The sequence below is a fragment of the Schistocerca nitens genome, chromosome 4 (genome assembly GCF_023898315.1).
Source record: "Schistocerca nitens isolate TAMUIC-IGC-003100 chromosome 4, iqSchNite1.1, whole genome shotgun sequence".
Taxonomy (NCBI): domain Eukaryota; kingdom Metazoa; phylum Arthropoda; class Insecta; order Orthoptera; family Acrididae; genus Schistocerca; species Schistocerca nitens.
In genome coordinates, this window is record NC_064617.1 from 419,768,945 (window position 1) to 419,792,237 (window position 23,293).

Below are 23,293 nucleotides of genomic sequence, written 5' to 3' on the forward strand. Positions count from 1 at the left end.
CATTATTCAACTTGTTACGAAAAAATAGGGCTTGGTTATGGGATGATGAGTGTCAGGAGGACTTTAATAACATTAAACAGGCATTAGTCAATGCAAACAATCTTAGACACCCTGACATGTCCAAGGATTGTGTCTATGCATAAATGCCTCATCTCAAGGCCTGGGGGCATGCTTGTTCCAGATGCGAAAAGAAGGGAATGATGTACCCAAGGTCATCATTTTTGCTAGTTGCACATTATCAGAACAAAAAGCTCTTACTCTGCATCAGAATTGGAAAGTTATGCTGTAATATGGGCATTTAAAAAGTTTGAATATTTTTTGTGGGGTAAGAATACCAAAGTTTTCTGTGAGCATCAGTCACTGTCATTTCTTTTAACATGAAAACTATTGCACCATAGATTAACTAGGTGGTGTCTATATTTGCACGAATTCAATTTCAAGATCATTTAGATTAAAGAAAGTCAGAATGTTATTGAGGATGCCTTGTGTAGGTTACCACAAGGTTTAGAGGAATTTAGTGAATTAACACAGCAAGATGCAGAAATCAAAACGTTATTAATGCAGGGTACAACACAATAGTCTAATTACCATAAGTTTTGTAAGCAAATGAAAATTATGCAACAGTATGATCACAGATGGAGTACAGTCATGCAAAACCTTAAGCAAGATGAAGGTGTAAAAGTAAGTAAACGGTATCAGGAGTACAAGACCATATTATTTCATAGGAAACATGAAAAATCTGATCAATGGTGTGTGTGCATTCCTGAAGATTATATTGGCAAATTTATAAGACACACACATGAAGTATGGGGACATTATGAAGCAGGCAAATTTACTGAAAAAAATTGCAACACTTTATTATTTTCCAAATCTGAGAAGGTGAGCCCTACAGGCACTAAGAAAGTGTACAGTATGTCAAAAATCAAAACAGTCCAGTGTGTCAAAATATACTGAGCTATATCAAAATGTATGCCATTAAAAATGCAACATCCACAAATATCACAAAAAGAATTGAGGGAGACTATTTGAGAAGAGTAAGTAAACCAAAGGTAGAACGAGTCTTTAAAGAATTTAACCAGTTTATTAGGACATACACCCCTAACAAACACACTACATGGGTACAATACTTAACTCCCTTCAAGCAAGTTGTCAATAACCTTCCACATTCTTCAACTGTTTCACACCTAATGAACTGATGTTCCAGACAAAACAAATGAGTGGGAGTCACCCATACCAAAGGTACCCACAACAGAAATGACACTACAAGACAAAATCAAACAAGCCATGGTTACACTAGAAAACGGGGCTGAGTATAGAAAGAAAATTTATAATCAGAAACTGAAACATCTTTAAATACTTCTGCCAGTATCTCGTCTCCTACCTTCCAAACTTTACAGAAGCTCTCCTGCGAACCTTGCAGAACTAGCACTCCTGAAAGAAAGGAGACTCGAACTCAGTCGGGCACACAGTTTTAATCTGCCAGGAAGTTTCATATCAGCGCACACTCCACTGCAGAGTGAAAATCTCATTCTGGAAACATCCCCCAGGCTGTGGCTAAGCCATGTCTCCGCAGTATCCTTTCTTTCAGGAGTGCTAGTTCTGCAAAGTTCGCAGGAGAGCTTCTGTAATGTTTGGAAGGTAGGAGACGAGATACTGGCAGAAGTAAAGCTGTGAGGCCGGGCGTGAGTCGTGCTTCGGTAGCTCAGTTGGTAGAGCACTTGCCCGCGAAAGGCAAAGGTCCCGAATTCGAGTCTCGGTCGGGCACACAGTTTTAATCTGCCAGGAAGTTTCATATCAGCGCACACTCCGCTGCAGAGTGAAAATCTCATTCTGGAATTTATACAATATTTGGAATGGCTATGTGTGTCTTTCAACAAGTGGATGGTCAAGTGTGGTGACATTAACATGCGTGTGCAACGAAATAATTTCTGAGTATTGTGGCTCACAACTCTTCACACATTAATAAATGAACTACAGTTGTTCGAACCAGTACTTACCTCGTCACCGGATGATGTTGGCCAGTGTTCTCTTCACTGAAATTGTGAGTACAATGCATAATAATGACGCACCGGCCGTAAAAATGGAAATCTTCTGCCACAGCGTCAGATTTTGAATAATAAGCACACACCCACTGCATCCAGGATGAAGAAAAATGCCAAGGCATTTCTTCAATATTTAATACTCAGGTAATGGACTATGTACGTAATCTTTTAGTTTCTTGAAGAACTCTAACATACATGGGATAAGCTAACACATCTATTCCATTACATGAAGGGCATCGACCCCTATCGGCGAATGTAAATATAAGGTATGCACATACAAAAACACTGTACTTATCCATACCATGTCAACGTACAGTGTGGGGGCAATTGTGTAGGTACATGATGAAAGCCCCCCCCTGGTTACAGTAAAGTTAAAATTTATTACAAAATGAAACAGCAATAACGATATAATCAAACACAAGCTGCAACATTGTCGCGAAAAAACAGTGACCTGTATATACAATAAGATTCCTTTAATTTACATCTATGTATTTGACGATGCTGGTGCTGATTCCGCATTTAACATTTGACAATGCCACTATGGTTGCAGTACATTACGACTTTGTTTTTATGAAACAGATCTGATGATGGTCATTAAAGACCGAAACCAGTAATCTGTCAACAAAAAGTTTGTGACCATAGATGTAAATTAAAGGAAACTTATGATATAATCAAAGACTGACTATAAGCGTCGGCAAAGGCATTAGTTATGAATGTGCAGTAAAGCACAGACAAATGACCCAACCCATCATTCATTTTTCTGTGTACATGATTTTGTTTTCATTCTCTCATATATAGAAGGATGATGAAGAGGATTTTCTCCATTTTTTGACACGCACTGGTGTCTTTGAAGTTGGCTGCCTGGATCTATAATTGAAATGTAAGACAGGAAGTCCTAATAGCCTAAATTCGCACAAGCAGAATATTTCTAATAATCCAATTATATTAGCCTTTAAATTTTTTTTAATTCATATAGGTAGATAATTTTATTATTATTATTATTATTATTATTATTATAACACAAAGGCCTCAAGGAAATGTGTGTGCACTATTTGTGGACATTACTTACTCCAGAAAGCTGCTCCTCAGTTCTGACAGAAGCCAGTCTTTCTCTCTCTCTCCCACTACGATGTTAAAATATAGTTATAGAATTAATAAACAGCACCAAGAACAGAACCCAAAGCATGAAGTAAATAAATAGAACAGCCAATTGAAAAAAATTGCAAAAGTTTATTGTAATACCCTCAGATGTCTTATGATACAATGTCAGTTTATCAGTACCTACAGAATAAAGCTTTGAACAATATATGTACAACAGTTTACAAAGAGTAAAGTATGTATTGTCTTAGGATTGGAGTTCAAATTTAAAATATATACACTCACATCATTTCATAAATTTGTTATTTTGCACATCAAAGTAAGAAAAAAACCACTGCATTGGAATGTACCACAAGGATGGATCTTTACAAGTAGATAGATAGACCTCATGAGATATTCATGCCAAAAGTTTTTATACTATTCTGAACTGCATTTATCAGAGCCAGAAATATTAAATAATATAACAAACAACACAGAAGAAATTCATTTAAAAACAGAGATCATGACCAAAAGGATTATAATACAAAGAATATTCACTGGTTCTCATCAAATATCAGCAGAATGCTTACAGTTATTTCAGATATCAGATCATCTGTCTTTTTAGACATGCTCTAAATCAATGGCAATATTAATATAACAAACAATGATTTACCACTGTCACCACCATTAATTCCTAATTACATATAGTCACACACAAGTAAAACAAACTACACAACATTGCTTGTGTTTCTGAACAAACAGTACACAAAAATGGTTAGTATTATGAAACAGGATTTACAGTATAGGAAAATAGCACGGCTTTCAAGAGGACTATGACAACCAGTACAAAAGTGGAAAAAAACTTGTTGAAAGATATTGCTGTAATTTTTGCATCATTAAAATAAAAGTAACAAACTTCAAAATTCCATGATCAATGATCACTTTCATAGAGCTGTTATTCAGATTACCAGTTTCAGAAAACTATGTTGTCATCTTTGGATCTGTAAAGTATACACCAAATAAGCCTAAAATTGGGTGTGAGATATCTGCATAACATTTTTAACATAATATGGATCCATAATGCACCTTATGCAATATACTTCAAAGAATATCGTCCATGAGTTCAACAATTTGTGTCAGATAATAAATAGACAGCCCAAGAATATGAATGGCATAGTATATCGGCATGTCAAAAGCAAAACAATCATATTATAAAATATCATACACACTAAATACATCAAGAAACAAGTCGTTAAAGCACCACCCCGTTTGTTGATGTACTTAGTTTGAACATTCAATATGTTTTGCTTCTTTAACACACACTGAATGATAATTATGGATATGCAGAATTTCATTTTTAAATTTAATTTTTTTTAGAACTAGCATTTTAAAGATAAAAAAATATGCTCTGATTACATTGTAAATATGTATAAGGATTTATATTTTGGGCTTAGGCTTTATATAAAATGCTGTAATTCAGTTTGTTACTACTGTGGTGCCACCTGGTGGCTGATTGTAATATCTGCTATGTTTACTACCCAATCTTAGTCTGTATGCAACTTTCAAGCGAGCACGAGCTTGTATATTTGGTGCACTGTGTTTTACTTTTGACAAGGCAATATAATATTCCACGCATATACCTGGAATGTCTATTTATTACGCGACACAAATTATTGTATGAGATTCTTTGAAGTGAAGTGCATAAGGCATGTAATAGATTTGTATTAGGTTAAAAATGTTACGTAGAAGTTTCACAACCAGTTTTGTACTTATCCAATTCTATGATTTTCAGATCCAAAGACTGCAACATAGTCTGCCAAAACTTGTGATCAAAGCAATCACTGCATTTTGAAGTTTGTTACTCCTGTTTTCATATCAAACTAGATTGCCCAGAGAGTGGGGTAACATCAAGCATATGACGATCACTGTCTTTGACACATGATACACAATTAAATTGTAGGAGACTGTGCCATAAAATACATTAACACTGCAATCAAGCTCACGGAACAATGAGATGCCAACTGGCTATATGTCAACTCTGCCAATGGCGTCAATCAGGTACAGTATGGAGGGGCATGAGATCAGCATATCCCTCTCCCACCTGTTGTCAGCTTTCCAGGCCTTGGAGCCACTACTTCTTGTTCATGTATCTCCTAAGATGAACTGGTTTCATATGCAGCTGACTGCAATTTGCAATCAACAATAAGCATGATACAATCAATAAACTATGCTTATATATGACAAATTGAAGAAAATTCTGACACTACAATGGAAATCATGAAAAATAAACACAATATAATTCTAGCTCCTATGAGTCTACATGGCTGTAGATATAGAGGCATGAAGTTTCTACTACACTATAATGCCATCAAGAGCTATGTCCAGTTTGTGAGCCGAGCTACCACTGATGTAAATCATATTAATTATTTCATGGTAGAACTCTTGGCAATTGTATTTGCAGCAGATCTGCAGTGTGTGAAATTCCATTGTGACCATATTACTGTATGAAGCACAATATTGGTTTATTTCATTATCAGCCATATATTATAAGTGGTGTTCCTGTAATCTATTCATAAAGCACTTCTGTTTGAAGTAAAAGAATCTGCCTGAATTTAAAGTATAGAAGCACAAGTTGATTAAAGAGCGTGTTTCTCATTACATTTCAACAGACAAATAATGGTGTAACTATAATTTACATAACCTGTGAGATCTGCACACTCAATAAAGATACATCCTCGTAATTCTGAATAGTTTTGCTGTACCTTCAAAACAAATCAGTTTTTCAATATTCCACATGTAACTCTTGTATTACGGTAACATGTTACAGATCTAACTTTCAACATGTCAACATCATAGCATATTTTCATAATGTTTAGAGCCACTTCAAACTGATGCACAAAACTGCCTTATTGTTGAACAAAATAAACATTTCACACACACACACACACACACACACACACACACACACACACACACACACACACACACACACACACCTGTTCCACAATTCATAGAATATCTCAATAACAACTACAACTGCCGGCAGGAACACAGATGCACCTTGGTGCTTCACCAAGTAATAATTTCCAAAGTGACACAGCATATCACATTTCAAAACCAATAATAATTTTACAAAATTTTCCAGCTCACAAAAATCTCTTACATACATTTTATCTGAATGGCAGAAATACACAAGAAAATTCACAGTGTGATAAAATAACCCAGTAATTATCATAACCATGCAAAGTCGACAAAATAAAAATATGTAGTTGCAAGGATTTATATATTGCACTTTCCATAGTGGCACATACGCCACATATTTTCAACATACCAACTATAAGTTGAAGGTAATGTTAATTCACTGGTGTAAAAAATTTAAAGAGCGCCATTACAGAGGAATGTTACGACAAATAAACCAATATGCTAATAAAAAATCCTTCTACTTCAAAAAAAAATTACGTAATGATCACAAATCTCACAATGTGTGAGTAAATCATGTAATGAAACTGCCAGTGGAAAGTTCTCATGGAATAAGAGATAACATTTCATTTCAGCTAGGAAGTGGATTATTAGTGAAACAGAACTTAATACAAAGTTAATATGGAATTAAAGATGTAAAATAATTATTTTCAGTGAAACTCTCACACTAATTTCCTATTGGTTTTTAACCAAAGGAATGATCAAAGCATATTAAGCTAAGGAATACAGTCTAATTTGGTAAAAACAACATAACAAACTCTTCATTGCATAAATTTTATAAGTTAGGAGTTGTACGAATTTTTTTTATCAAATACCAAGGTTCAGAAGTAGACAACACATTGGCAAAGACTGATATCTAATTTACAAGCACACTCAAAATACAGAACAACAGATGAAAGTGAAAAATATTGTACTTCTTTGAAAATGTCTAGCTGCAATTCTGTAAAATATAAGTGCCTGTAGCATATAAGTAGTAAACAGTTTGATGCTGACAGTTACATTGTCTAACATATTGCACAGTTCGTCTTGGCTCTTATCACGTTTACAAGCAATTGATGCTTATGTCATCTGCTGTGAATATAATGAATAAACATGTCTCCGAGTTGTATTTCAAGAATTTTAATGCAGTGTCACTTAATACCAAAACTTCTGCTTAATAAAATACATTGCACCTCAATATACCTGGTAGAAGATACCAGATAAAAGAAAGCTATATGTCAATACTGGACTCTACTGACACTAGAAACCCTTGAAATCATAAGAACACAGTCACTCAAAAAATGATCCATTCAAAATTTCTTTCTGCCTTCCAAGATCCTAAATTAAAAACTGTCAAATCAGTATGAAAATCAGTGAAAACTGAAGAGGTCGGTGGAAGACAGTTCTAACCCACAACAGTGTATTTTGAGTAATCACGTGTTATATGCTTGGTTTTAAAAAAAAAAAAAAAAAAAAAAAAAAAAAAAAAAAAAAAAAAAAAAAAAAAGGAGAGAGAGAGAGAGAGAGAAAGAAAGAATGTTAATACAATTTAGACAAAAAAAATCCAGAAAAGAGTTTTTTCTAATGGTAAATGGGGAATCACTTGTTATCAGCTGGGACTCATTCGAACAGACAACCAATAACGTGCCTGTAGCAATCTTTACTAAACGGAGGGTTGGTTCTTTCTTCCAGCTTCAACTGAACTCACAAATAACATACTTTATTAATTCCCCTCCTCATTTTTCACTGGAAAGTTTGTTCTGCATTCACTACAGGATAGCTTTTGTATGAACTTCTACAGGTTACGCATGTGCTTTCTTCATTCCTCACTGAAGCTACAATATTCACAAACCAAAAGTACTATCGCCAATCACAGGTATTCCTTTTTTACATGTTGACCACATTTAAAAAATGATCCCTGTTCTTTAGGCTTCTTCCTCCACATAATTTGCACTGATGAACATAACTCAAGTGAAAGTGAATAAAAAGAGTACGTTCCAGAGTATAACCATAAATGTTTAAAAGAAAGCAGTATAGTATGACACTATTTAATACACCTAGAGGTGTGTTAAAAGAACTTCACATACAACTGGGAAAACAATAATTTAACACCTTGAAACCACTCAAATTATAATGAAACCTCACAAATAAAAATATCAAATAATGTGATGGATGTCACCTTCAGTACTGGGAAATCTGAAAATATATGTATTTGTTACATGTGGCATAAGTATTTTGGAGCAACTGGAAGGTTTTTAACTGAATTGGGTGGCATGAATGCTGATAAATTTCACTTGTATACAACAATGAAACTCAGCTACTGCAGAAAAAAATACCTGAAAATATTCCCAATATTTCAGCTGAAAGCTCCAGCAAGCATCATTAAATGGTGATCAGATAATATAAACTTAATTTACTCGTATTAGCACACACATACATGCACAGACATCTCAACTCTGCATTTTTGCTGTTTACTTTCTCCTTAAATGTGATTAATCAATGCTGTTTATGTTTCAGTCTCTTATTGTACACAAATTGGCTATGGTATTAACATGTAAACATTTCAATCTATTTGGTTTTTATACACATACAACATCCTTTCAGCTACCCTACATATATAACAGACATTATTTAACAACTACCATCACAATGTTTGATAAATACTTTAACAGTTTATGTTGCTAATTCTTGTTTGTTTTCATAATAAATGTAGACAAAACCAGCAACATTTCAACTATGCATTTCTTGAATTACATTCTATTGGTCTCTCAGTCTTTCAGAATAATTTAAATTTAAAAACATGAACAGCTTAGCTCATTCCTACAAGAATAAGTTGCAATACACATAAAAATCTAGCACCATTTGAAGACAATTACAGAAATAAGTTTATAGAAAGTTTCTTAGCTATAACTGGTCTTAGAAAATATCACTATACCTCTGAAGGAAACAACATCTCATATCCTTTTACCAGTATAAGTACCGGTATACAAAAACAGGAAGAAAATGTTCACTATGATAAATAGGAAGCTGATTGTGGTATATAAAGTCTCTGGGGACATAGCTGAAGCTGACTTAAGCCTCCAGTAAGTGCTTTGCAGATGAACCGTTTAATTTGTTGAAAAACAGTAACATAAACAAGTTGGACAAAAATAACATCATGCAAAATTCGTATGTAATACAAGTGTACCAATCCTGTTGTGACCCCAAGTTAAATGTGGAGCAGACATAGAGCTACACAAAGGGCTGTACTCCATGGAGACGTCCAGTGGTCACAAATTCTTACTGAAGACACAAATAACACATATTTAACTATGCATGTAATAAATCAATCCCAATCATCCACTTAAAACTGCAGGATAGAAGAGGGAGAACCCAAGATGAAATAAAAAAGACAATATCATTATCTTTATCAATGCATTACAGAATTAAAAGTGTTACCACTGCCAGTATACCCTGTCACGACCTATTTTGTTTTTAATATAAGTTCCTCCTTCCTCTCTTTAGAATCACACCAATCAAGACTCCATACTTCTTACACTTGCTAGTAACTGTAGGCATTCCAAAAATAGCAACAACCATAGTGCACCATCTATCGAGAAAAGTTTGGCTTCAATAAAACTGCTTCCTGAAGGTAGGTATAATGAATGGGTCAATAATAACTTGCTTATGGTAACAATGCACCTTGAAATGGTCAAATCAAGCATCATTTCTGTGCAAGGACAAAGAAAATATGAGCGGAGAAAAAATATAGGATCAGAATGAAGATTTTAAATCAGAGTCTTGATCCAAAGAGGGTGATTGGCAAGGGATGGAAAGGAATACAGTGTACCATCCAATTATAGGCATCCACAAGGCTAGACAAGATGAGGCACCTAGCCTTTTCTGGAATCTGAGATACAGCCTTTTAAATCACTGCACAAATTTCATGCATTTCTATAAACAGCTGTTTGCATTTCTACTAAAGCACAGATTTAGCACTACCGAGTGCTATCAATCACTACACTACTCAGAATTGCTTGTCTGTCAAGCGGTTCACAGGAAACTGGGCTGTTCCTTGGTGTGGTGTCACTTTCAATGCTCTCTTACAGCAAAAACGGATGCATCAAAGTTGTGAAAGAGATGTTTTAGAGAGTACTTCTTGTTTTCTATCTTCATTTTGAAGAGTATTATTCAAAGGCATTTCTCATCAGTTATTTTTACACGTATCTGGCAGCATTTTATCTGCTGTTCTGACTGCTTTATTTCCATTTTTTAATTTCCATTGTCAACTCAGTATAATTGGTAAATTTAAAAAAATATTTCCTAGCTTTATTTTGTAACTCGCTCAAACCAACTGATTTAACTAAGTGAAGATCTCATTTCAGGCCATTAACACACGAAAAGGGGGGAACTAATAATGTAAAAAATGAAGTTCACATACACAAATGAAATATGATTATATTTTAGGAAGTAACTGTTCTTAAAAAATTTGCTGAGTCAAATTTAGTTCTTGGAGCAAGATACGTCTACAAATTCACAGAATCAGTTAATCAAAACTGACAATATTGCAATTTTGTCCCCACTTGGATAAATTTCTGTGGATGCCCATGCATCAAATGTCAGGAAAGTATGAGAGCAGCAGAAAACAAAGACAGGCTCTAGTACTATGGATGCAGATCAATAGAAGTTGTCATTAAATATGTTAAATGCTATAGATCACTGACACTGTAAAGGCATACATCTGATTAAACAAACTGAAAATTCTCTGTTGCACTGTAGTGCACATTATCTAACAGACAATATGTATTTTCAATATGGACTAAGAATTCCCAATCAGTATCACTACGAATGTCATGTGGTGCATACGGAGGGAACACAAACTCTAACAACAAAATTTCAGAGCTTGTTCAGGGATATTTTCTGAAAATTTGAGTATAAGAAACCCATGGTCTCCAGTGGTCTGTTATAGAGTAATTACATTTTGTCTGCTTTCTTATATTCAATTACCTCTCTGAATCTGTACTGAGCTGAAAATATGTGGACAACAGACACAAAATTGACTGTATATGTACTGTCTGTCTTGCATTCCATTCACTCACAGTATTTGCCTTTGACAACAGCAATGTACACTTTACTCTTCACCCTCAAGCTTGTCTTCAGTACTGCTAAATTCTGCCTCAGGTTTGTTTTTCTGGCAGTTAGCTGCATGTAGACAACACTGGTGCACAGCAGTATGGACTGTTTTACTGACGAAGAGTTGTCTGATATGCACTCATCCATGGGTCCACCATATGCAATTGAAGAGTGGCAGAACAGTGCTATGTCAAGCTGCTCTCACAGCAACAGCAAAAATGTTGCAGTATGCCTGTATCCATCTGAGGATTGTTGCATTACCCTGTTTTGTGTTGTACATTTTGTTGATTGCACATTAGAGGCTTTTTCATTGTTGTGAAGGTATTTTCACAGAAGCAATGGCAAATTGGGTAACTGGAGACTATTATACCAAAATACTTGCAAAATATCCCTGAACTTCTTCTTCTTCTTCTTCTTCTTCTCCTCACTATCACTTACTTGTGCTCCACTGCAGTCAAATTTTGGCACCTTTTTTTTTTTTTTTTTAACTTTGTGGTCAAATGGCCTTCCTGTTGCTGCAGTCATGAGTTACCTGAGAGAGGGAAGTCACATGCATCACCTGTCTGTGAACTGTGTAAATCTTATTCTGTGTGTGATCGTATTTTGACTGTTTGTGAATCATATCTTTTGATGCGGAAAGTGGGGACTATCCCAGCACGTCCCTAAACAAGTGTGAGAAACTGCATACAACCACACTTGGACCAGATGGTGTGTTAGCCATGGTCGTTAATCTGCTGCGCAAATTTGATCTGGATCTGGCTCACCTCACTGTCTTGTGAGCTGGTGTACTGAGCATTATGCTATATGAGCAGGTAAAATATCCCTGAATGTCCTCTGAAATTTAGTTTGTGGAGATTGAGCTAAACCTGTATACAGTAGATTCCGCATTAGTCAAACATTAAACTCTATAATCTTTGTGGCTATGGCACTTACATAAATGAAAAAAATTGGGAATTATCATTAATTCTGACTAAAAATGATGACAACCTAGTGAAACAATACTATAACTTGTGCTTATGCACTTAAAGCTCTAGGAAACAGTAGCATGTGTTTCAACAAAAGAAATGACATAGTCTTTATATGGATGAGTATTTGAAACATTACAGAAGGGCACTATAGTATTCACCTCAGCAATATGGACTAGCAACAGCTATTTCTAGCAACATCCACTGCAGTAGCATACACATATATTACAAATGATGAACTCTGCATTGTAGTACAGTAGGCCCCTCTGAGGTAATGTGTACGGAATTGTGGAAAGCACAAAAAAATCAAGATATGGTCACTGTGACACACAGAAGCTGAAGACATAAAATAAATGTGTAACAGATTTCAATCTCACAGTTCATCAGTAATATTTATATACTGTTCACTCCATTCCGACTACATTACCATGACTACTGTCTCACATATCTTACCGATAACTTTGTAATGTTTTTCACAGTTTCCTTTCATATCTATTACTTAACTCATTCTTTGTGACACACCTTAATTTGTTGATAGTTCTCTGATACATCTGATTTAAATGCTTAAGACCCCCTTTTCTCACGTTTACTGTCAAATTATGCCATACATCACATACATGCTTACAGAAATTTCTCCTTTAAGATTAGTTTGATGTCTGACTTAAGAAGGTGCTTTTCCCTGTTAAACAAATATTTCAATTTTTCAACATTATGGCACTCTTTCCACTACTCATGAGTGCCCCCCCACCCCCCCACCCCCCAATTCCAATTCAAAATTTTAAAGCATATTATGTATTATTATTATACATAGAACAATCCCTCCATTCCATTGGTACTTGTATGTGTTACTCATCCCACAATGTCTTACCCATTTTCAACATTAATGACAAAACCTTTGGGAAATATTACACATTACCTTTCCCATCTCTATTTTCTCACCTCTCTACCTCACTCTCATCAACCTCCCTCCACTAACATCAACATTTGTATCCATGGAAGTTATATGGTATGTTATTATTATTACTGTCATTTTGTTAAATGATTGTCTTCCTTGACTATCTATTTTTATTGTCACTATTTGCTCTATGCAAAAATCGTAATGCTCTAGTAAGAACTAGCTTCCTGTCAAATGGGACAAAACTCGTGTAAAAAGTTTAGTATAGTAGTGGAAGTTGTACAATGGAAACAACAAAACAAGATATATTCAACAACATGCATACTGAGTAGGGGCAACTTTGCTTCACCCTTTAGTGAATATTGTATCTTAAGAAGATATATTATTTTTTTTATTATGCTGTGTTGAGCTAGCATCAAAATAATGAACAACAGCATTATTACATAACTCCCAGCTATTTTAGAGAACAACTTTCATTTTTAACATAATTACATGATAACATTAAGTCACAGAACTATGAAATCTGTTTGGAGACACAAAACACTCTCTACTTTATGCAGACATATTCAGTATTCCATGGGGAATTGAAAGAAAATACAATTTCATAGTGTTGTACAAAAAAGATTTATCTACATGATGTTGCTGTGGTGTTTTTTGCTTTTCAAGTTCCTTTTACCACACACTGAAGTCCCTTCGACTAAATCACAATATTTCTCTCAAGAAAAGCAGCAACACTGAATCAGTTATCCATAAATATGAAAACTGAGCTGGATTACCAGAATTTCTGTGGCACGCGGAATGTCCTCTTTTAAGGTCAGTTTTCTCAGACTTGTTACATGTTATTTGCTGGAGGGAAATCAAAATCTGAAAAATTAACAAACTAGTTTTTGGAAGACTGATGACATCAGACAACTAATGTGCTTGGTAATTCATATAGCTTAGTTTACACAAATCACCCTCTCCTCAAAATTCTGCATCACATTTTTATCAATATAATTAAAATCCAAAAGCAGGACATCCACTGCAAGAAACCAAAGCTGACAAAGTAATCAAGAGGAGCCGAAGAAACTGCAAATGAAGAACAGTGATACCAACAAACCAGCTTCTGAGTGTATCAGTAAGTAATTACAACGGGTAGAATGAACAAAGAGATGCACTGATCAATGACCAACAGCATACAAGCATAGGCATACCTAGCAATTAACTAATATCTTCAGAAAATGAATGATTAGACCTTCTTTACAGGTTTTGAATTGATCCTCTACCTAACATTCATTACAAACTTAAAGTGTCAGCTTTACCAATTTTTCATAATTATGTCTTGGGGTTCCTTGTGTGAACTATTTCTTAATATACAAAACTGAAGCTTATAAACACTCAGAAACACAATACATTTTTGTCCTACAGTAAGAGTGTGAATGTCACAAAAATTTCATCATGAATGTTATTAGAACAGCTTTTCCGTGTGATGCTGACTTTTTATAACACCAGAAAAAAACGTGTTTTACTGAAAACTGGATGCCTGATATTGAGCAATGCCTAACTAGTGGTGAGGAACATTTATATGCTTTACTGGCATAGTCATCATAGTCGTGTATGAGTGAAAAAGAACATGAGATCTTTATACAAAGAGCCAACAAAATTTGGTAAAATGTTCTCTCAATGCAATAAATATAAAACAATGGTTCACAACACACTCAGTCTCAAGGAAGACATGCAGTATACAGACAGGATTTCAAAATGGTTGTAAGATTTTCCTAAAAATTATATATGACTGTACTTTTAACTTAAAACTGATTTTGTGTCTTAACTTTTCAACCTTGTTTCATAGCAGCCAAAGATACATACTATCTGCATAGAAAATTAAGTTATATTGAACAACTAGCCCCTCTTCAAAAAAACCACCAGCACCTTTTCCATCAAAAACAGGCAACATTTACAGCAAACTAAAATAATATAAACTAATAATGCACTTAGTTATGTGTGAAATAACACTACATAGCAGCTCTAAACAACTACAATGACAAGAAAGAAAATTGCACTCAGTTTGTGGTGCCTTCAGTGTGAATAACTACAACACTAATATAATCTACATCGTGCCTGCAATGCTGTTTAAGAACCTGCCACTCTCAGAACATGAAACAATGAAGTGGCTATAATTCCAGCAATGTCGAGGCAACACTAACAACCATGGGACCATAACATTGTTGATGTCAGTACAGTGTACTGTGTGTCAAATAGACAAATGACTTTGTGAGATTCTAATATTAAAAAACATCTGCTGACAATTTCAGTGCAGCATGAAAGGTTACTACACCCTGAGGGATGACCACATCTCAAATTCTTAAAAAAAGGCAATAAAATCAAAAGTATAAAACAACAAATGAAACCAACAATTCCTTGCAGACAAACAATCACTATGCTAAAAACAGGGCAACTGCCCTACTTCTGCATAAAAAGTGCTCCAAATGTAAGTAAAAATGAAAGGAACCAACAAAATGCTAGAACTAGGTTACCATTGTCATTGGTAAAAAAAGTAAATATTACTTATTGATGAAATAATGACACTTACTAAGAACCTACTATGGGATCAACATTGGTGTGGTAAGGCACACATCTGTAATTTTTATTTTTTTTTTAATTTTTTTTTTTTTTTTTTAAGCTGACTTGGAAAATTAGTCTTCAATAACTTCACTCCAAAAAAGACTGCCAGTCAGTTCTTTCATAAGCATCCATTTAATCACTGGATTTAGCTTTATTTTTATTCTCCTCTTCCCTCCCCCCCCCCCCCCAACTCCCACACAATAAAAGATTTCTTTTTTCCAAATGATAATGAAGCTTCCGATTTATCATCCTAATGTATAAATCTATTAAAACTAACAGAAAATAAAGTCATTTACCATGTAATGTTACCAAGAACAAATCATACTGTAAACTTTCTTACCATAATGCAGAGTTATGTCTCTTACAGTCATGCATAGCATCGAAGAGAAGTTTAGCATGACAAACATAAGTACATACAACAAAATAAAGCTGATTACCAAATAACATGTTTCACATGCTGTAAAGAAATTGTTCAGCTTCAGTTGTGTGCTGCATGCTTGCCCATCATGTAGCCTGCCCAACGATCAGCTGTTTCTGCCAGAAGGGTGTCCGAATCAATGGTAGCAAGCAACAGCAGTTGGTTGACATGAGTGGCATGGTAGTCCCACCGTGCTAGATTAGGTGCTGTTCCCAATGTAAAATGTCGTAAATCATAAACAGACCCAAAACCTGTGTCGAACAGTGGTAGCAATGTCTTGAGTGACCTCATACCACGCTTGAATAGATCTGCTGCCTCAGCAGCTGTGTCAGATGGTGCAACTGTCTGCAAATCATACAGTCCTAGTAACGAATAAATGAATCCATTTAACACAAAAGAGGAGGGCTGTGTAGGATATTCTTCATACCAAGATAATTGGTCAAGAAACATTGCTAGCACACCTCCATTCTGACTTGACACACGAAATGGTTTGAGTCCAGCAACAGCAGCTTGAAGATACTGTGGGTCTCCTCCTGAATGATGGTATGCACGTGCCAGGACAGAAATTGCATGGCCCTGGCCCATTGCTGAGTACCTGCACAGGACATAATTTCGCATTAAAAGCATGTAATGTTTAGTGCAAAACATATTTCATCAAACAGTTGTTACAAGGGAGCTTTTGGTTACACAAATAAAATATTTCTAAAATGAATCGTGCTAGTTACTAACTACAAGCTGTATTACAGCTTAGTACAAAAGTTTTGAAATTAATTTTCTATCTGAAACTTCAGTATTGGAGCACTGGAAAATTGCAATTATGTTACAATTAATTTTGACTATTTCTTGGTATCTTGCTTTCCTCAGGGAGCACTGGAAAATTGCAATTATGTTACAATTAATTTTGACTATTTCTTGGAATCTTGCTTTCCTCAACTATACCAAAACTAATTTGGTATTATTAATTGGTAATCATGTCTGCTGCAGCACATTTTAAACTAATTAGCATTGTGTGCATTATGATATCAAATATTCACTTTGTATCACTAAATTAATACTAATATGAATATAATAGAAGGAAACATTCCACGTAGGAAAAAATATATCTAAAAACAAAGATGATGTGACTTACCAAACGAAAGTGCTGGCACGTCGATAGACACACAAACAAACACAAATATACACACAAAATTCTAGCTTTCGCAACCAACGGTTGCCTCGTCAGGAAAGAGGGAAGGAGAGGGAAAGACGAAAGGATTTGGGTTTTAAGGGAGAGGGTAAGGAGTCATTTCAATCCCGGGAGCGGAAAGACTTACCTTAGGGGGAAAAAGGACGGGTATACACTCGCACACACACATATCCATCCACACATATACAGACACAAGCTCTGCATATGTCTGCTTGTGTCTGTATATGTGTGGATGGATATGTGTGTGTGTGCGAGTGTATACCCATCCTTTTTCCCCCTAAGGTAAGTCTTTCCGCTCCCGGGATTGGAATGACTCCTTACCCTCTCCCTTAAAACCCAAATCCTTTCGTCTTTCCCTCTCCTTCCCTCTTATCTGACGAGGCAACCGTTGGTTGCGAAAGCTAGAATTTTGTGTGTATGTTTGTGTTTGTTTGTGTGTCTATCGACGTGCCAGCGCTTTCGTTTGGTAAGTCACATCATCTTTGTTTTTAGATATAAATTAATACTAAGATTCACTATGCCAAACCCTAGAGAAAATCTGTTAATTCTGTAAATTTCTGCCGAGTCAGTCACAAGCAAACTGGTAAATTCTACATGATATGCTGCAGATATCACACAGGAATCCAATTGCAGTCATCGCTAACAAAATTTTGCCACTTAATTGCTACTTCAAAGAATTACAATAGAAGTCTACAATGCAAGTTTTCATGGCCAATATAAATCCATCATTGGTGACTTTTGTTACACTGCCATTAGACCATGCTCAAAGCCATGTTCATATGCACAGCATTTTGTGTCCTAATGATAAATCTTGACAGCCTCTGATGATGTCTCCAGCATTAGGATATGAAACATGCCTTAGATCATGGTCTAATAACCCTATACCAAAAATCACTAAAATTAAAATCACATGGTTGCTTAAGAAACAAGGTGCAATTCCGAAGCTAAGTTTGTTATTTGTACTAGAGATCTAGAAAACTAAACGTATCAATTCCTATCACATTATTACTACCCTTTCCCTAACATGAATCTCCCTAAATATTACTAATGTTGGTGATTCAGTTAGACCACACTGACAATCAATATTATTTTCTCTGGGTGATTTAGTTAGACCACACTAACAATCAACATAATTTTCTCTGGAATGTATGTAAGTTAACAGATATAAAACTGTGGTGTCACAGCCAGACACCACACGTCCTAGGTGGTAGCTTAAATCGGCCGCGGTCCTGTAGTACATGTCGGACCCGCGTGTCGCCACTGTGTGATCGCAAACCTAGCGCCACCACAAGGCAGGTCTCGAGAGACTGACTCGACCTCAGCCCAGTTGTACGGACAACAGAGCTAGCGACTAGACGTACTAAGCCTTTCTCTCTCATTAGCCGAGAGACAGAATAGCCTTCAGCTAAGTTAATGGCTACGAACTAGCAAGGCGCCATTAGCCTTACAGTGATTGTAATTAGAGTGTCACTTGTGTTCACCATAGAGATGTACAAGAAGAAATTAAAGATAAGTATATGAGAAATTCCGTTCTTTTCTTCATAGCATTAATTACGTATCCTGTTCCAGTACTTCACGCCCGTCTGCGTTAGTCTCGCGTGCCCTTTAAGCCACCTCTATCTACAAGGTGTTGGCCCAGCTGCCGACACATCAAAAACTAACATGCAATGACGTCCTAAGGCACCTTGTTACTTTCCAAAATTTTATTTGAGTGTCCTTATGATGAAAACAGGCTTCTTCCACTTATAAGGTTGAAAGGACAGTTTTGTGTAGTTCAACCATTTAAAATGAGGCACTAGAGTCTTCATCTGATCACAATTTTTTCTCCTTGTGATGGTCAAGATCATGTATGCCAAAAGGTATTAATACTGTTTCCACAAAATTCCTCATTTTGATTTATCATTGTTTGTACGTAGCTTCTTGGTCTCATCACCCAAACTCACTGTTTAATTCCTTGACAAGAGGCAGCTATATGTGTCCCTTAAAAATGGTACTTCTGACGTAATTCTGTTAGTGTATATTTTTCATAGATATCTGAGGTGCTTGGCAAGCCTGTTCAACTGAACTATCTGTTTATTGCAGCAGTGAGCAACAAATGTCCATCCACTGTATTGAGCCCTTCCAATATATAATTCAATGTAATACACAAAAAGAAATTCAGACAAGTAACATTCAAGGATTGAGCAAGACTAATAATGTAAATGTAGAGTTACACATCGCAACTCCTTAAAAATATTCTACAATTAATATAAATAATATGGTGTGATTCCTGGAACACTTCACACTGCTGGCACATAATTAGATGGTCAAGGGTCTCTCTCAGCCCCGTGTCTGTGTAACCTGTGCTTCCGTTTTATATCCTCTCACCTCTCCAAGGAAGGAACTATAGTTCTGAAAGCTAGGAAGTGTGTCAATCAGCAGTAAATTTCAGCTCCTGAAGGTAATCAATAGTCAGCGATTCTGTTTCATAATTTACCACACTTAAAAAAAAAAAATAAATAAATAAATAAAAATAAAATAAAAATGAAAGAAAGACAGCTAAACCAGTGAAATATGAGACAGCAAATTCAGTGTTCAAGAACCGCAGGAAGAGAAGATATACTTGGAAAAATGCTGTCGCTCAACATCTCCTCTATATGATGCTTGGCAATTTGTCCTTTTCATAATACTGGGATAAAGTAATTAGGTAACAAGATAAATCTAATGACTTTTATGGTCCTAACTTTCATTAGTGGTGACCCTAAATTTGAGGAAAGTGGCTACTGCTGCCAAATGCTAGTCTCACATGTAGTGTAAAACCACAGCTCACGATTTGCAGTGTAAATCCCAGAACTGATCTGATTCATTTCTGCAAAAATTGTATAATGTTGCAAGAATATTTTTTTGGGAAAGAATTAATTTTCTCATCTCTGTATTCCCTTGGTACACTGCTTCCATTGTTTGTCCAGTAAGGTATCTCTGAATGCTATGACTGAGCCGTCATTTACGATTCTGTGAAACTACACCTCTCATCATAGCTAAACCTGATTGCCTGGTATGCTTTATTGCTTCTATTTGATCACCATGGTCGGGTAAACTGTTTGCTATAGGACTTATATCTATTGTCTGAAAAACAGCTGAAATTACAAACAAATTAGCAAATGCGTGTGCACTAAGTCCTCCTGTTCTTGGAGGAAATGTTAACACAAGGCAATAAACCAATGATGTACATCAGTACCCCTAGATGCATTCGTTCAGTACTATCCAAGATGAAATCAATATTGAAATTACCACATACATTAGTGTCTGTATCATTTTTATTAAGTACTAGTGAAATGGGCAATGCTTCACATTTGTTAAAGACATATGAGAATTGCATGTATGTTCTGGACAGGGTATCCCTGGGATCAGTCTCAGGAAAAAAATTTCTGCCCCTTGTTACGACTGTCTGCTTTGAAGGTATGGAATTAAAAATTATAATAAATCATATAGTATATGAATGAAAAAGCTTCTTTGTTTGAGTTTTTATTGTTTTTAAAATTTTTTGTACACAATATAACTACAAAACTTCAGAATATACAAAATTTTTCGTTTTTTTTGTATACTGTTGTGTAACACCTCGAATTGGTCTTATGCACTACCAGTTCATGAAAGGACAGCATACAACTGAACACATAAAACATTTGTCTAATTGTTTAAATAGTTAAAATCAACTGTGAGGAGGAAAACAAAACAGCTACATGTGTAAATGTGTTCTGGCACATATATTGCACAACACACAGCTTCCTTCCCCCCCCCCCCCCCCCTCACCCTTTCCCTGGGTCTCTGCCAGCCACATCCTCCCCCTCTGTCTGTCTGCCCCCTCCTCCTCCCCCCCTCCCATTTTTCCTGTCTCTCCATCTCCACTTCCCTCTCTCTCTGTACAGCTCCTCCTCACCTCTCTTTATGTTCATCTCCTCCTGCTCCACACTCTCTCTGCCCATCTCCCCCTTTCACTCTCTGTCCATATCCTCCTCCTCTCTATCACCCCCTTCCACCTCCTCTGTCCACCTCATCCTCCCCCTTTCTCACCCTCCACCTACTCCCCCTGCTTTCTCTGCTTATCTGTGTCCATCTGTACATGTAGTCCCTATAAGGCATCCCAATACTCCCAGCACAACATGCCTCCTCCCTCTCTATATGTCCAGCTTTTCCTCCCTTCTCCCTGTCCATTTTATTCTCCCCCTCTTTCTGTGTCCATTCTCTCCTCTTCCAACTGTTTCACTATCCATCTCCTCAACCATGCCCATCCCCACTTGTAAAAGGCTTGCCAATACTACCTGCCCAACATCCCCCCTTCCCTGTCCATCCCCTCCTCTCCATTCTTTCTGTCCATCTGCTCTTCCCTCTTCTCTCTCAATCCATATCCTCCCTCTCCCCCATCTCTGCTCAGCTGTAGCCATAAAAATGTGTAGCCCATGCAAAATAGATATATAAAGCAGGCCAATACCACTCTCACAACATGCCTGTTCTGAAGATTAGCCTGCATGCGAGGGGCTTGAAAAACAGGTTTTGCCTTCCACGTGTAGGCTGCCCTGCAAATCAGGTCAATAAGTGGCGCCAATACTACTCCAGCGCATCACATCTGTCATGCAAGGCAGCCTATATGGCAGTGGCTGAAAAAAAAAAAGTCACATATCTTTGCTCCTATTGCAACTAGGTGGTTATTAATCCCACAGTGGTAATACTTATGAAGTTTGCAGTTTGTAAGCAAAATTTGGACGAAAACAGTCCAGACATTTGGGAGAAGATCCTGGCATACAAATGTAGATAAAGTCTGCTTTACACACACACACACACACACACACACACACACACACACACACACACTAGCCTTTTCCCTGTAGTTTCACCTGCATGCATGTATGTCACAAACAACACATATATCTCTTCGTCCAATTCCTCCTCTCTCCTCTCTCTCTGCTCAGCACCTCCTGACATCCATGTCTGACCATCTCATGCTCACACCTCTCTATCCATTCCATCCCCTCTTTCTGTCTATCTCTTTCTCTACCCTCTCTCCCTGTCCATTTCCTCCTTCCCTCCTCCTCTGTCTTTATATCTCCTCCTGCCCCTCTCTCTCCCTATTCATACCCTCCTACCCCCTCCTCCCCCCCCCCCTCCTCCTCTATCCATCTCAACCTTCTCACCGGGCATGCCCATCAGCATGTGTAGCCCCTGTAAAAGAGAAATGAAGCAGGCTGCCCTGCAAAGCAGGTCGACACTATTCCCACACAACAAGCCTATCGTGCAGGGCAACCTGTATGGATAGGGCATGAAAAGCATGCCTAACTGCCATGTTGGTTCTCTCAGGGCAAGGAGTTGTGGGTCAAATTTGGCCCACTTCAGTCCAGGTGGCTGGGACAAGTTCTTACATATAACTACAAACAATCACTCAGCCTATATTGGTGTATAAGGTATGGAGGTATGGAATGGGGTCACTGTGGCAAGGTTTGTAGGTGGACGTATCTGACAGCTGGTGAATCCTTCTGCCAGGTAATCCTTGCAGTTGAAAACAACAGTGGTGGAGCCTTTATCTGCAGGTAGGATTATCAGTTTTTAGATGGTGGACTACTGTTCTTTCTGTGGAAGTAAGGTTAGTTTGCATGTTGAGGGATTTGGGGAATGATGGTGAGGCACAGTTCGAGGTTAAGGAATTCTGGAAAGTTAACAGAGGGTGATTTGAGGGCAGTGAGGCTGGATCATGATTGGATGGAGGAGTGAACTGAGTTAGGCAGGGTTCAACATTGGTCTTTGGTTGAGTCTGGTAGGACTGGTGAAGAAAAAGTGTTTCCACTGTAGGGACTGGGAGAAGGAGAGAAGCTCTTTAACAAGTCCTGCTTGACTGAATTTGGGAGTGGGGCAAAAGGTGAGGCCTTTGGAAAGGACTGATATTTCTGTGGGGCTAAGGCTTCTCCCACCAACTCCCAAAATCCCACTGCCTGGCCACAGAGGAGCATTCCCCTCATAACTCAGTACCACCCAGGACTGGAGCAACTGAATTACATTCTCCGCCAA

General features: G+C 36.8%; 1 protein-coding gene across 1 annotated transcript in view; it reads right to left on the bottom strand.

Moving 5' to 3' along the window:
• Window positions 1-15,998: 15,998 nt before the first annotated feature.
• The window catches only part of LOC126253230 (D-glucuronyl C5-epimerase B), a 122,011-nt gene continuing 114,716 nt past the window's right edge, over window positions 15,999-23,293 (bottom strand). The window contains exon 9 of the mRNA XM_049954418.1: window positions 15,999-16,666. Within this exon, the coding sequence (XP_049810375.1) occupies window positions 16,132-16,666 (535 nt within the window). The 3' untranslated portion in view covers window positions 15,999-16,131. The remainder of the gene's footprint in view (window positions 16,667-23,293) is intronic.